Here is a 16,669-nt window from a genome sequence, read left to right on the forward strand (position 1 = left end):
ATAATTGAATAACACTGAATCTCTTCACTCTTGGGATGGAAATGAAAGTGACTGTTTTAATCTCATTAAAGCAATGACTTTGGAGGATGAAGGGAGCTAGGGAGGGAGAGGGATGCTCTATTTGTTCAACAGCATGGAGTGCACAGTTAATGTGTGATTTAGTTGGGGAGTTTAATTAGTCCTTTCTCTCTGGGGAGCCCTGGGTTGTGTTCAGTAGGGTACACTGTAGCAAAACATTTGAAAACATTTGAGTGTTTCTTATTGGAAAAAGTCAGGTAATGTCTCCCTGTTTCAAAACGTTTTCCCGTACTGAACCATAGTTCCTGGAATAGTGCTATAAAGGTAAATGTGAAGAGAAAATACCTTGGGTCAGGTTGGCACGATAGTGTGAACATTTGTAATGTGCCCCTGGTCCCTAGAAATCACCCTGACAGGAATAGGGACCAGTGACATGGACAGGAGACCTGTGATCCCTGCTGGGTCAGTGCGACATTCATAACAAGTTAAGTTACGAGGTGGTGGGGCTTCCTTTATTTTGGTCATATCAAGAGAGGCCAGTTCTTCTTAATACGTCTTGATTCTTGCTGACACGCACACACACACAAAAGGTCATAACACCCATGATCACCATCACTCACACACACACACAAAAGGTCATAACACCCATGATCACTATCACTCACACACGCACGCACGCACACACACACACTCACTCATGCATATACAGGCTACACACACTTACAAGCAAATGCATTGGAAACGATTAGACACACTCACTTCACCACACTGAAAATGATTAACGTTTTATATATACGTCTTGGGCCGAGTGTCAGGTGTCTAGAGACGGTTGGTTCGTGTTTCAGGTCTAAATGCCAGGTCAGGAGGGTGGAGAACGAGGGTAGAGGTTAACACAGCATAGACCCCACCACCAATCGTCTGGACTCCGTCCCAAAGGAGCAGCCACCAGAGGCGGGGTGAGACATGAGTAACAGTGTGTGTGGCATTTATAGAGACACATGATAGGCCTACACGAGCACCAGACCGGAATGACTTTAAAAAAAAAAACTTGTGGGAAGGGCGGGCTGAGTTGGTGGTGGGGAAGTTGGGGGGGTGTTTAAATTGGACGATGTTGGAGATGGGGATCACAGTTTGAATCCAAGGTTTGTGTTTCTTATCCACTTCAGCAGTATTCGCCAAGCTCTACATTTTGTGGCGGAAGGTGATAACATGTGGCAGACAGTGGAGACAGAGCTGGAAAGAGGTCAAGATGGTGACAGATGTGTGTTTAAGATGATGGAGAGATGAATGATGAAGACAGAAAAAAGGCACAAGAGAGGGATATGTCTTGTCTTCACATTTAATAGTTAAATCAAGTCTTACATACGCAATTATATTCATTAAAAACCACAGAAACAATTCACCTTCCAATACCCATTGAACTCTCATTATAAAAAGATCAAATAGATAAAACATCTTACAGTATTTATAAACGTGTGACATTTGGGTTACACAGAACACATGAAATGTTCTTAGGTTAATTATTTACAACACTGAAGGCTCATATGATTCTGAATAGTTTTTTTTTTACAATGCAACCTTATATACGTTGACTTCAGAAAGTATTCATATCTCTTGACATATTCCACATTTAGTTGTGTTACAGCCTGAATTCAAAATGGATTAAATTGATTGTTTTTTCTCACCCATCTACACACAATACCCCATAATGACAAAGTGAAAACATGTTTTTAGAAACGTTTTCAAATGTATTGAAACTTTCAAACAGAAATATCTAATTTACATAGTATTCACACCCCTGAGTCAGTACTTTGGAAGGTGTATTCATATCCCAGTGTCTGGTGGAAAGCAGACTGAACCAGGCTTTCCTCTTGGATTTTGCTTGTGCTTAGCTCCATTCTGGTTTGCTTTATCCTGAAAAACTACTCAGTCCTTAATGACGACAAGCATACCCATAAGATGATGCAGCCACCACTATGCTTGAAAACATGGAGAGTGGTACTCAATAACATGTTGTATTTGATTTGCCCCAAACATGATAGTTTGTATTCAGGACAAAAATAAACATTTTGCCACATTTTTTGAAGTATTACTTTAGTGCCTTGTTGCAAACAGGATGCATGTTTCGGAATGTTTTTATTTTGTATAGACTTCCTTCTTTTCACTCCGATAATTAGGTTAGTATTGTGGATTAACTACAATGTTGTTGATCCATTCTCAGTTCCGTAACTGTTTTTAAGTCACCATTGGCCTCATGGTGAAATCCTTGAATGGTTTCCTTTCTCTCCGGCAACTGAGTTAGGAAGGACGCCTGTATCTTTATGGTGCCTGGGTGTATTGATACACCATCTAAAGTGTAATTAATAACTTCACGATGCTCAAAGGGATATTCAATGTCTGCTTTTTATTGAAATTTTTATCCATCTAACAATAGGTGGCCCTCTTGTCGAGGCATTGGAAGACATCGCTGGTCTTTGTGATTGAATCTGTGTTTGAATTCACTGCTTAACTGAGGGACCTTACAGATAATTGTATGTGTGGGGTACAGAGATGAGGCAGTCACTCAAAAATCATGTTAAACACTATTATTGCAAACAGAGTAAATCCATGCAACTTATTGTGTGACTTGTTAAGGCCATTTTTACTCCTGAACTCATTTAGGCTTGCCATAAGAAGGAGTTTATTGACTGAAGACATTTCAGCTTTTCATTTTTAATTAATCTGTAAACATTTCGAAAAACATAATTACACTTTGACATTATGGGGTGTTCGGTTTAGGCCAGTGCCAAAAAATTGCAATCTAATTAATTGTAAATTCAGACTGTAACACAATAAAATCTGGAAAAAGTAAAGGGGTGTGAATACTTTCTGAAGGCACCGTACCTGGTTAGTAGCCTAAATGCTGCAATAAATTGTGGCGCTTTACCTCTTCAATAAGGTTTACGATGAAATTGCCTGTTCTTTCAGCCAGAGATGTTTTTAGACAGTGCCGCTTTAGTCATTTATGGCCATTTATATTATATGGTCACCCACGTACCAAGAGCAGATGGTGCGTCTAACATTTAAAGGGACATTAGACTCCAAAATCAACATTTGTTAGATGTTTTTAAGACCTCAAAAGTAGTCTAACGTCAGTATGAGTCCACACATCCCACGCCATTGGTTATGTAGATCAAGCTACACAAATGAAAAGATAAGCACCGCAGATCTGGAATTTACATGGTGCTTATCTTTGACATTACTTTTAAATTGTGGAATATAACTGAATCTACAAAACATGATGGCCTGGGACGTAGACTAATTGTGACATTACCTTTGAGGTCTGAAAATATTGAGATTTTAGAGGGTAACGTCTCTTTGATATATTTATTTATATATACAGTGCATTCGGAAAGTATTCAGACCCCTTGTCTTTTTCCACATTTTGTTACGTTACAGCCTTATTCTAAAATGTATTAAATAAAAAATTTTACTCATCAATCTACACACAATACCCCATAATGACAAGGCGGAAACAGGTTTTTTATACATTTTAGCAAATGTATTAAAATAAAAAATGTAAATATCTTATTTACATAAGTATTCAGATGCTTTACTATGAGACACAAACTTGAACTAAGGCACATCTTGTTTCCATTGATCATCCCTGAGATGTTTCTACAACTTGATTGGAGTACACTTGTCTTAAATTCATTTGATTAGACATGATTTGGAAAGGCAGACACCTGTCTATATAAGGTCCCAGAGTTGACAGTGCATGTCAGAGCAAAAACCAAACCCTGAGGTCGAAGGAATTGTCCATAGAGCTCCGAGACAGGATTGTGTTGAGGCACAGATCTGGGGAAGGGTACCAAAAAAGGTCTGCAGTGGCCTCTATCATTCTTAAATGGAAGAAGTTTGGAACCACCAAGACTCGTCCTAGAGCTGGCCGCCCAGCCAAACAGAGCTATCGGGGGAGAAGGGGCTTGGTCAGGGAGGTGACCAAGAACCCAATGGTCACTCTGACAGAGCTCCAGAGTTGCTCTGTGGAGATGAGAGAACCTTCCAGAAGGACAACCATCTCTGCAGCACTCCACCAATCAGGCCTTTATGGTATAGTGGCCTGACGGAAGCCACTCCTCAATAAAAGGCACATGACAGCCCGCTTGGAGTTTGCCAAAGGGTACCTAAAGGACTCTCACACCATGAGCAACAAGATTCTCTGGTCTGATGAAACCAAGATTGAACTCTTTGGCCTCAATGCCAAGCTTCACGTCTGGAGGAAACCTGGCACCATCCCTACGGTGAAGCATGGTGGTGGCAGCATCATGCTGTGAGAATGTTTTTCAGCTGCAGGGACTGGGGGACTAGTCAGGATCAAGGGAAAGATGAACGGAGCAAAGTACAGAGAGATCCTTGATGAAAACCTGCTCCAGAGCGCTCCGAACCTCTGACTGGGGCGAAGGTTCACCTTCCAACAAGACAATGAACCTAAGCACACAGCCAAGACAATGCAGGAGTGGCTTCGGGACAAGTCTCTGAAAGTCCTTGAGAGGCCCAGACAGAGCCCAGACTTGAACCTGATCGAACATCTCTTAAGAAAATAGCTGTGCAGCGACGCTCCCCATCCTACCTGACAGAGCTTGAGAGGATCTGCAGAAAAGAATGGGAGAAACTCCCCAAATACAAGTGTGCCAAGCTAGCGTCATACCCCAAAAAATTCAAAGCTGTAATCGCTACAAAGGTGCTTCAACAAAATACTGAGTAAATAGCCTTCCCTGTAGCTCAGTTGGTAGAGCATGGTGTTTGCAACACCAGGGTTGTGGGTTCGATTCCCACGGGGGGCCAGCACAGAAAAAAAAAGAAAAATGTATGAAATGTATGAAATTGTATGAAATGTATGCATTAACTACTGTTAGTCGCTCTGGATAAGAGCGTCTGCTAAATGATGTAAATGTAAAGAGTCTGAATACTTCGTAAATGTGATATTTCCGGTTTTTTTTGTTTTAATAAATGTAGAAAAAAACTGTTTTCGCTTCGTCATTATGGGGTATTGTTTATAGATTGATGAGGGGGGGAAAAAACGATGTAATACATTTCAGAATAAGGCTGTAACGTAACAAAATGTGTAAAAAGTCATAGTCTGAATACTTTCCGAATGCACTGTATCTGTATATTAAAGGCAGTTGTAAAAACATGACAATTTCATGGGATTGTGTGTGTTTATTTAATAGAAACTCTAGAATTTTTGTACTGTACTTTCTTTCTGTGTAATACTTCTGAATTCCAATTACTATCTTTAAAACTTCTTCAGGCTAGGGTCCTTTTTTCTCAATTTCCGCCTGACTGACGTGCCCAAAGTAAACTGCCTGTTGCTCAGGCCCTGAAGTCAGGATATGCATATAATTGGTACCATTGGAAATAAAACACTCTGAAGTTTGTAGAAATGTTAAAATAATGTAGGAGACTATAACACAATAGATATGGTAGGAGAAAAACCAACCGGATTCTTTTTTTTTTTGAGAGTTCATGCTCTTACAATGGAAGGTATAGGGAAATAATTAAATCTACCTCCCAGTATGCAACTCCTATGGCTTCCACTGGGTGTCAGCACTCAATGTTTAAGGTTTCAGGCTTGTTTCTTCCAAAACGAGTAAGAATAATGAGTTTTTCTACAGGGACACAATCTTGGAAATTCGTGTATGCGTGTATGTGCGATGAAGACGAAACGCACCTGCTAATATCGTTTTCCTATTGAACTTACTTCTTTCCGTATGAAATATTATAGTTTGATTACATTTTAGGGTTTCTGAGGAGTCAATAGAAACATATTTTGACTTGTTTTAACAAAGTTATGTGGTAGATTTTTGGATTCCTTTCTCTGCATGTTGAACGAGTGGATTACTCAAATCGATGGCGCCAACTAAACAGACTTTTTGGGATATAACGAAGGATTTTATCTAACAAAACGACACTACATGTTATAGCTGGGACCCTTTGGATGACAAATCAGAGGAAGATTTTCAAAAGTAAGTGAATATTTAATTGCTATTTGTGAATTTATGAAACCTGTGGTGGTGGAAAAATATTTTGATGTGGGGCGCCGTCCTCAAACAATCGCATGGCATGCTTTCGCTGTAATGGATACTGTAAATCGGACAGTGCAGTTAGATTAACAAGAATGTAAGCTTTCAACCGATATAAGACACTTGTATGTACCTACATGTTTAATATTAATCTTTTTATGATTATTTATTTGAATTGCGCGCCCTCCAGTTTCACAGGAAGTTGTCCCGCTAGCGGGACGCCTAGCCTTAATACTCTCTAATAAGACTGTCGATCACAATATCATCAAAGTTTTGGCAAAAATACTTAAGAAGTGATGTTTACAAATTCAAAAAACAACTGTTAACAGTTGTTGTTGTTACATGAATTTAATATTACTTTGAAAAACTTGGGGTGATGTTTGAACATACCAGCACATGACATTTTGCACATGCAACTAACACCTTTGATTCTGCCAAGAAACGTGTCAGTAGCTAGGTTTCCATCCAATTGGTGACAGATGTTCACGTGAGTATTCTAAAATCCGCATAAAAACAAATATGTGCATTTTCCCTCCAGACATGTTTCCATCAAATGTACTTATTGAAGATAAAAGGCTGTGCGTGATGAAGTCGTGCACATAAAATACCTTTTGCTTTTACATTCCCACGTACCCAATAAAAAATACAAATTAAATGGGTTTTCATCGCATTTTCAACTCTACTGATGGTTTTCTCACACACAAAAAAAGGTTGTGTTATATAACGTGTGCGCCTACACTGGTATTGTCACTTGAGCTTGAAGCCAATAACGCGCATTTCGCTGTTGGCTAGAGCACACCTATAGCCTACCATTACTATGGACAAAAGAGCAACATTCTTTTTATTTGTCAAACGGCAGCCAAGCATCGATTATCAGTTCACCAGAATAAGACCCTCAATATTTATTGGAAAGGAGCATCAAGCTCATCACCTTGCACTTTCACCAGCCTGTGAAGTTCGTCATAAATGATTTAATCTGTAGCCTAATAGACTGCATGCTTTCCCATGCTTTCGTAGTGGGGAGGACCACACAACATGTCATTACGTGACTCAAAGTTTACTCCATATGATGGTTAAAATCGTTTCCACCGACATTTCTCGCATAATTCATTTTACCGACAAAGAAAGATCCCACCTTGTCTAGCGTATTTTGTTTTGTTGACATTTGGAAAGTTTACCCCGCCCAAAATATGTTTCCATCACGCCTGTCAATACATTTTGTTATTCAACACGCATTTTACTCGCATAAAAATGTTGGATGGAAACCTGGTTATCGTAAGTGTTAATTATTCAGCTTTCATAGGTCAAGAGCAGTATAACGTCCCTTTAATGAGCTCTACTGATTTATGCAAAATAAGGAGAGAAAAAACATTTAAGACGAGGAACATCTTCGTAAAATGTAAGACTGCAAGAGACACCATTTCTCAACAACAGTTATAAGACATACAGATAAAGTGCAATACTTCCTTCTCGCCACTAGCTGTCACTTTCATTTTTTGGGGGAAAACACCTTTGCCAGGGACTGAATGGTAGTGCAAGCAAGAGAAAGAAGATTCCGCCCAAAATAAGCATGGCCCCTGCACACCCAATACAGGACACTGACCAAGACAGCTCGTGATGCAAAGGCACCGAGTGGTCACTGGCTAGGAAGGAGAGGACCGATTGGTTGAAAACAGTAAGAGATAGGAGCATCAGGAGGCCTAAGAGAGAGAAGGATGGAGAGATAGAGAGGGATGAAAGAACAAAAGAGAGAGATATTAGGGGCTTGGTGTGTGTGGAGATGGTAAATACATCTTACTGATGGGATGGTGGAGGTGGTATTGATATCTGTGACCTTTTCCACATCCACTTCTCAGAGCCTCAAGAGTATATCAGGACTGGACAGGTGCCATGACTAATGCCCTGTGTATCTAATTAGTGAGCTCCCTTGATACACTTGAATAATGGCTCTATGTTTTTCGTTTTTACAATTTTGTGTTGAGTACCAGTAGCATTTGTTTTGTTTCTGCTGCATGCACAGGTTTAGTCCTAACTGACTCCTAACTCTCTGCAACACGGGGAAGGTCTGAATTGTGTTCTCCTCGCATCCTATGTCCTATCTCCTTCACAAAACCCATTGGATGGCAAAGCCAGAGGTCCCTCCCCTCTGACCTTCTCCTCCAATGGGTTTTGAGAAGGAGACGAGGAGAGAGGACACGAGGAGTATGCAATTGAGAATGAGATCTTCCCATGGTCTCATTAGATATGTGACATTTAACCATTGTAGTTATACAGAGTGTACAAAACATTTTTAACAGTTGAACCCCCCCACCCCTGTTGCCCTCAGAACTCGTCGGGATGCTTGCCCATGTTGACTCCAATGCGTCCCACAAGGGATAAATAAGGATCATCGCTTTTCACCTGGATTCACCTGATCAGTCTATGACATGGAAGGAGCGGGTATTCTTAATGTTATGTCAACACAGTGTATAATACCTTGGCTGTCATATGTCTACTCGCTCACCTGACAGAATGAAGCAAACCGAAGCAGGCTTGAGGAAGAACAATTCTCCTTTGCTGAGGGCTGTGGTGATGCATATGGCCCCCATGACCATCAGGAAGAGACCGAAGAGGGCCATCATGGCTGCCGCCACATTCAGACCTGGGAAGAGAGAAACGGTTATTGTCTTGATACAGGTGCATTCCCTTATTCATAGTACATTGGCACCAGGTACAATTACATTTTAGTCATTTAGCAGACTCTCTTATCCAGAGCGACTTGCAATGAGGGCATTGAACTAAGGTAAGTAAAACAACCACATAAGGGAAACATTGTTCAAAAATGGCAATCTGCAAAAAGGTAAAGGTCATGGCATCCACTTAAAATTCTAACAGATATTGGTACTTCACCTCTGACTTGCCTAGAGGATAATGGAAGCGTTAAATGTCACAGTCCTGACATATCGGGCATCATTCCCATTGAAACGAATACAAAACACAGAAGATATTGTTCCTTTTGCGCATAATAAATCCAAAGATATTGAATTTGGCCATCTGTGCCAATATGGTGCACAACACTTCTGGTTTAGAGCTCGAGAAAAAAAAACAGGATTTCACAATTGGTCCCCATAGACCCACGAAGAAACGCTGCCTTGCTGACTTCAATGCCATAACAGAAAAGGAGTAGGAGGAATACATTATAGACACTCGCTCTGCAGTCAATGGCTGACCCAGTGAAGCATAGACGACAGACTCTAGGAAGAAAGAAAGAGAGTGGGCGGGCAAGGTGGGACATAGGTTGAAAGAGGGCAGGGGACAAGCTGACTCACTCTTTTCTGTTGTCTTCTGGAAGATGACGGCATTCTCTCCAGTGGTGTAGAACTTGAAGTAGTTGCAGTGAGATTCTGAAGGAGATGAGGAGAGACGAGGAACTTATTTGAAACAGATGGAGACCTTATCCACTTGCCCATCACCATAATCTTATTGAGATTCGTACGGCTTGCAGCACACTAGTTATCGTACATTCATGCACATCGATGACAATACCAAGGCTGTTATCTCTTCTATACAAATAGTGTCATGGCATCTTGTAATCTAATACATGCAGTTGATCCTACATATAGACTACCATACAAATATACTAAAGCACTGCCTTCACTGGTATTCTATTTTAGTACAGTATTTGAGAGTAATATGTGTGTTAGTTCAAGGTAAGCATCTATCTCTACAGAATGTAAATGTATGTTGCAGTCCATCTGTGACCCAGTCTACACCTGCATCCAGTGATTGGATTGTGGACACAATGCTAACACCTGATATCTAGCCTTATCTAATGGTGGGGGCCATAGCTATGTAATGAAATCATAATTGTCACTTCTGGCCTTGAAATCATGAGATTTGGCTGAACTACCCCTTTCAAATCTGTCATGGAAGGGTCCATAGGTTTTCTCAAGAGAGCGTTTTGTATAGTTTGGAATGAATGAGTTTGAGTGAATGCTGTTTGGTTTACAAAAAATCATGTAGGCCTATTCATGCAGCCCCAGAGCAGTCACCTCCTGGCAGTTCAGCCGGCCCACAGCTCTCTCGCTCAGGGTCTATGTCCGCCACCCACAGAGTCCGGGAGCATCCTTTCCACAGCCCGTAGTGAGCCGCCAGACATGTCTGGTTGTTGTAGAAGTTCTTGGGCGGGGACAGCTCCACCCAATACTCTGTGCCCAAGCCCAAGACTGTCAATACCACGCCCATGATGGCCACGAAGAACGCCAGCTTGATCTTGCCCTTCTGGACCTCGCTCATGCCCCCTGGGTGTCTCGATGTCAACGCTTTTGCCCGGCGCTTAACTCCCATAGCACCAGCCCAAGCCCCTCTGCCACCCATGACACCGGTCAGTCCCAGTGGACCTGCTCCTGGTCCTACGCCCACCCCTGGTGGAATCGGCCTGCCATCCTCTTCGTGCAGAAAGAAGGTGGACCACATAGCAGCTTTGCAGATGTTCACGATTGAAAGAAATGAATATGAATAATGGCTAAAGACAGGTAGAGAGTGCAGGAGACAGGGAATGGGTTTTTATGGTGAAGTGGCAGTGGAGCAATAGAAATGATGATAGACAGGGGTTGTTTTGGCAAGCGGGATGGAGGGAGGGAAACAGGAAGATGTGGGAGGACAGGAAAATAAGGTAAATGGGAATTAGCAGCACTACTGACTCAGTTTATGAAGCAAACATGCTAAACCCATGATAAAAAAGGATAAATCATGTTTAGGATTATCAGTGCAGAAAATATACATTTTTTAGTTTTTTTGGGTGTCGGCACAAATCATTAATTGTAAGTTAGTAACACCAGACATTGAAAGCTTGATGTAAAAGGTGGTTTGGAAGAAGGATGCAATGATGAGCAGGTCATAATGAAAATGGGTCATAAATTAGAATAGATTTGAAAAAAAGATCAAAAAGAGAGGTAGCTTCTGGGTAGAAGTTGGGAAACAGAGTTATGGAGGAGAAGCCAAGAAGGCGAAAGCAGCTTATTCTAAATTAAGAAAAAAAAAAGAGTTTTAACATCAGTAGAAAACAATCTACTGACTTTAAACAATCACAATGTTAGTATAAACTAAATGTTAAAGCTGCCGTATCCCCCTTATAGTGGCTGATAAAATCCAACGTGGCGAATATCATTTTCATCTTGACGGCTATATGATGGACAATTTAATGCTGCACATAATATTTTCCAACTGCGTGGTTGCTACTTTGACACTTTCTCACCTTTCAAAGCAAATATTGTGTGCACATATTACATCAGTTACTATCATCAAGTCAGAGTTGTGTTAAAGTCACTTTTTTACATGGTTTTATACATCTTAAATAACTATATCTATATTTAGATGTCGACTGAAAGATGGACAACACATTGCTACTCTATCTTACAAAGAAGTCTGAGCAACTAGTATGCTAACTCAAAATAAGGCAATGAAAAGGCTTCAGCAATAATATTTGCACCTCATTACCGTTACCCTAACGGGATATAAAAATTGACCGGAAGAGGAAGTTCTGAAAAATAAGATTCAAATTACAGATGCAAAATAGTCTTCTATGATTCAGTCTTGAATACCTCTTTTGGATTGGCCCCTTTCGCCTAAATTTTCGCCTAAAATGACATACCCAAATCTAACTGCCTGTAGCTCAGGCCCTGAAGCAAGGATATGCATATTCTTTGTACCATTGGAAAGGAAACACTTTGAAGTTTGTAGAAATGTGAAAGGAATGTAGGAGAATATAACACATTAGATCTGGTAAAAGATAATACAAGAAAAATAACTATTTGTTTCAATTTTTTTTATATCATCATCTTTGAAAAGCAAGTGAAAGGCCATAATGTATTATTCCAGCCAAGGTGCAATATAGATTTAGATGGCAGCAGTGTACGTGCAAAGTTTCAGACTGATCCAATGAGCCATTGCATTTCTGTTCAAAATGTTATATCAAGACTGCCCAAATGTGCCTAATTTGTTTATTAATAACTTTTCATGTTCAGAACTGTGCACTCTCCTCAAACAATAGCATGGTATTGTTTCACTGTAATAGCTACTGTAAATTGGACAGTGCAGTTAGATTAACAAGAATTTAAGCTTTCTGCCAATATCAGATATGTCTATGTCCTGGGAAATGTTCTTGTTACTTACAACCTCATGCTAATTGCATTAGCCTACGTTAGCTCAACCTTCCCGCAGGGGATCCACCAATCCTGAAGAAGTTATTAAAGTGCCTCGCAATATTCCATTAAATTCAACTTATTCCATTACAATACCCATTGAAATATATAACATTGTGATCAGTAACACCATTAAATACGCAAAAAACACAAACTCGACCAGCAACAAATGCCGACACCCCAGAGCAACTTTAAAGGCCATCATAAGCATAAGCAATTCCATTTATTTTTCAATTGTATAATTCAATATCCCTCTACAACGGACCAAAATTCATTTATTTCTACTCATTTTGCTTGACTATACACTCAGTCATGGACACATTATGAATCATAACAATGATATGAAGAAATTGCTGACCTGTTTGGTGTGCGTGTGGTTCAGTTCGGAATGAAATAGGGCGAGGCGAAGAGAGGGAGTGCGCGAGAGAGGGGTCGCGGAGGAAGAGAGGAAAGGAGGTATGGGGAGGGGAAAGAGGGTGGAGGCCAAAGTAGTCTGGTGTGAGTGGGTGTGTTTAGTAGCTATGTGGCCACACGCCTAAGCCTGTGTATATGTTTATTTAGACATGCACGTACGGTTGTGCTGGATCTATCTGTCTTTGCTGGCCCCTGTAATATGTATGTGCGAGAATATGCGTCAAGAGTGTGTGGTCTCTATATCACTCTATATCACTGTGTGTATCACTCTATATCACTATATCAGTGTCTGTGTGTGCGTGCGTATGTATGTGTGTGTGTGTGTGAATGTATGTGTGTGTGAGCGTGCACCTGATAGTGTGTGCGTGTGTGTGCATGTTTGTGTGTGTGTGTGTTGTGTTGTGTGTTTTTGGGTGTGTGAGAGAGAGACAGAGCGCGCACCCAAAATAATTTAGTGTGTGTGTTTCTTCATTCTATTTTTGACAACCACCTGTTAATGACATTATTTATTTTTTTACTAGAGACACAGGCCTGCTGATGAGTTTATGTCAGGAAACGGGGTGAAGGTAGATTCCTGGGGCTTCTGCTAGCATTTTGTAGATTAAAGAATTGTGGCTGCAACACTTCAAATCAGGAACTTTGCATATAGCCTTGGTGTGATGTAGGCTGAGGGAGATCGAGTAATGGCAAGGGGCAAACCGGATACTCTGCCTTTTGCTGACACCTTCAAACCCAGAGTTTTATCTATGGTCAATCTGGGTTTGTGTAGGAGACAGTATTATCTGATTACAGCTAAGCAACTGGAATTTTAGGATCTATTCACAGGGTCTATAACAGTTAATAGTAACGTACCCTTGAGCAAGATCCAAGGTCTTTAAACCTGTATTGCTTGAGTGAACTGGAAGCCTATTTTAAAGCTGCTATATAAAGACGCGATGCAAAAGTGAGTGTGAGCTATGTACATTGCCCTAGATAAAGGCGTCCTCTTGGCAGGAAAAAATATGAAATGGAGACATTTATAAATGTACTTGATGTCTTCCATTCTAAAGGCAACATTATTACAATTGTTTCTGGGGAGACTTAATAAATGATTGATAAAAACTCTAATTCAAGCTGAGTCAAACGTAAACGCCCCTTTCTCTTGTGTTGGAAAGTTCAATAAAAGATTTGAGCATACCTGTAAATATTTTATACCTCTGCTGCCCAAAGCACAACCTTATACAGTGAGTGCATGGGGATGGCTGTTATTTGCCACTACTGTATGTCGAGCACATACCATACAGATCCTATGTCCAGAAGCACATACAGTACACAACATAGGCATAAGGACCTCAACACCACACCACAACTCCCTATCGGGGAAAGATGTATGTAGTGAGGTCATAGAGGGACTCCAGGGATGACTGTCTCCAAACCTTGCTACACTAACAGACAGGAGGAGGGTAATCAGCTCTAGACAATATAAATAGTGATCCTGAATTTATTTCTTGACTTGTTTGATGTATTGATTGCACTAGTTTTGCATTTAAAAAATATATACATACTGTATGCACAAATAATTTTTTGTAACAAAAATACATGTATATAATACACGGCTGGTATGTACATTTGGGCCCACATAATAACATATTAGACTAGGAGAATGCAACGCAGGGGTAGGTGTGACCTCTCTGGTCTAAACAGTGCTTCAACAGGGTTGGTAATTATGCGACTGGAAACATTCATTCGCACAGGGAATTATTCTCCTGGCAGTGACAGAATGCTGCAGTCAGATGTGCTCAGCATTGTGATAAGTAATGAGAGAGACTGGGGACCCTGTTTGAATATTTCAGAAATGCATACTTCCTTCCTTGTTTCCTCGAATATCTTTGAAATGCTTCCATCCTTTCTTGTGTCCTTTAGGTAAGCACAGATTTAGAAGTGATCGGATAGGTGTAAGCAATGTTATCACCAGTCCAACTAATTCAGATCTCTGATTATTTCAAGAAAGGAAGGAAGGATGCATTTCTGAAGTACTAGAAAAGGGCCCTGGACTGCGAGTTACTAAGATAATGTAGTTGTGAATGATCTCCATAAGATGGCACTACCAGTCAGAGCTTTGTGGGGTGGCGGTGCTGACAAAATGAGCCACTCGGATTTAAAAGGCATGCATGGCGAGGTTTGACTCTAATGTGTGATAGGATTAGACCAGTGCGAGGTGATCCGTCAGGGACAAAGTTGGGGTTGTGTTGCATTGGAGTGGTACTAATATCCACCCAAAACCACTCATTCCTTTAATTTAGTGTTAAATGACACTAATACGTGAGAACAATATTTGTTGTGAAGAAATGTTTCATTTTGCCGTTATAATAAGGTTGGTAGCAATATGGAAAATCGTTGTGGAAATCTGTTGCAGCTCAAGTCGACTACAAAATCCACAATGCAATGCTCTCTCTATGGGCTTGCTGGCTAGCTTGCTAGCAAACCTAGCTCACACAATAATACCAAAGACAATATCAGCATGTAACGCAGCTAGTTAGCTGAAAAATTTCCTAAACAAACTGCACTATCAATTTAGGAGTCTATCTCACCATGTTCAGTCCTGCAGATTTATGTGCCTCACAGAGTGGAGTCTAACATTCGCAACAGCAGATATACTTTTGAGGAGATGGGACACGTTGCCCATGCTACGTCAATGGGCCACGCAGTCCATTCTGGGCGATTCTGGGACAAGGAGCGCTCTGCTTCAAGGAGTGAATGGGAGTCTATTGGGCGCTAGCTCAAAAACCCAACATTAGCACAAATTTCGTCAACAATAAGTACAACATTACAAATCTTTTATGAGATGTGAGATAATGAACTTGCTATCTGTAGTATCATATAGCTTTGGAATCCTGATATTCCTTCCTTTCAGGAAAATAGGCACATTTCTCGACATATACACTGACTTTGAGAAGGGATTGCGTAACGATTAGCTTAGCAACCGCGTGACGCCGCATGTGATCGTGATTGGTGGACAGTCTGCATGGGTAGGGCGTTATACGTGCCTTTGTTCATTGGATTCCTATCTCCTTTCTATAGTCTCTCTGGCAACGGCACCATGCAATGCACCCTGGACCATAGAGGCAGACAAATAGGTAAAATGTGCTAGGCCCGCCGTTAACCTCTCTAGGGTCGGCGGGACGAAATCGTCCCACCAACGTAACAGCCAGTGGAATCCTGTGGTGCGTTATTCAAATACCTTAGAAATGCTATTACTTCAATTTCTCAAACATATGACTATTTTACACCATTTTAAAGACAAGACTCTCGTTAATCTAACCACACTGTCCGATTTCAAAAAGGCTTTACAACGAAAGCAAAACATTAGATTATGTCAGCAGAGTACCCAGCCAGAAATAATCAGACACCCATTTTTCAAGCTAGCATATGTCACATAAACCCAAACCACAGCTAAATGCAGCACTAACCTTTGATGATCTTCATCAGATGACAACCCTAGGACATTATGCTATACAATACATGCATGTTTTGTTCAATCAAGTTCATATTTATATCAAAAACCCGCTTTTTACATTAGCATGTGACGTTCAGAACTAGCATACTTCCGGTGAATTTACTAAATTACTCACGATAAACGTTCACAAAAAACATAACAATTATTTTAAGAATTATAGATACAGAACTCCTCTATGCACTCGCTATGTCCGATTTTAAAATAGCTTTTTGGTGAAAGCACATTTTGCAATATTCTAAGTAGATAGCCCGGCATCACAGGGCTAGCTATTTAGACACCCACCAAGTTTAGCCCTGACCAAAGTCAGATTTACTATAAGAAAAATGTTATTACCTTTGCTGTTCTTCGTCAGAATGCACTCCCAGGACTTCTACTTCAATAACAAATGTTGGTTTGGTTCAAAATAATCCATAGTTATGTTCAAATATCCTCTGTTTTGTTCGTGCGTTCAAGACACTATCCGAATGGTAAAGAAGGGTGACGCGCACGACGCA

General features: G+C 40.6%; 1 protein-coding gene across 2 annotated transcripts; it reads right to left on the minus strand.

Annotated features, from left to right (window-relative positions):
- Positions 1 to 1,343: 1,343 nt before the first annotated feature.
- LOC106588442 (voltage-dependent calcium channel gamma-6 subunit-like) lies at positions 1,344 to 12,711 on the minus strand. 2 transcript variants are annotated; one of them, XM_014177447.3, is made up of 5 exons: positions 12,624 to 12,711; positions 10,115 to 10,587; positions 9,392 to 9,466; positions 8,587 to 8,724; positions 1,344 to 7,783 (listed from the first exon to the last, which is right to left on the minus strand). In XM_014177447.3, exons 2-5 carry the CDS (start codon positions 10,536 to 10,538, stop codon positions 7,560 to 7,562), a joined length of 861 nt encoding a protein of 286 aa, XP_014032922.1. In that variant the 5' UTR covers positions 10,539 to 10,587; positions 12,624 to 12,711; the 3' UTR covers positions 1,344 to 7,559. The 2 variants fall into 2 exon arrangements, with proteins under 2 accessions (XP_014032922.1, XP_014032924.1); XM_014177449.3 differs by having other exon boundaries at positions 10,115 to 10,543; positions 12,624 to 12,705.
- Between the last annotated feature and the right edge of the window lie 3,958 nt (positions 12,712 to 16,669).

This window comes from Salmo salar, chromosome 27 (assembly GCF_965601325.2).
Source record: "Salmo salar chromosome 27, fSalSal1, whole genome shotgun sequence".
NCBI classification, from domain to species: Eukaryota; Metazoa; Chordata; class Actinopteri; order Salmoniformes; family Salmonidae; genus Salmo; species Salmo salar.

What these genes read in the sequence shown, in the direction of transcription:
- LOC106588442 (XM_014177447.3), bottom strand. Translation starts at nt 10,538, where the DNA reads ATGTGGTCCACCTTCTTTCTGCACGAAGAGGATGGCAGGCCGATTCCA. An exon ending in CCAGAAGACAACAGAAAAGA is followed by an intron (nt 8,725 to 9,391) that starts GTGAGTCAGCTT and finishes CTCTCTTCCCAG; the next exon opens with GTCTGAATGTGGCGGCAGCC. An exon ending in GGTTTGCTTCATTCTGTCAG is followed by an intron (nt 7,784 to 8,586) that starts GTGAGCGAGTAG and finishes TCTCTCTCTTAG; the next exon opens with GCCTCCTGATGCTCCTATCT.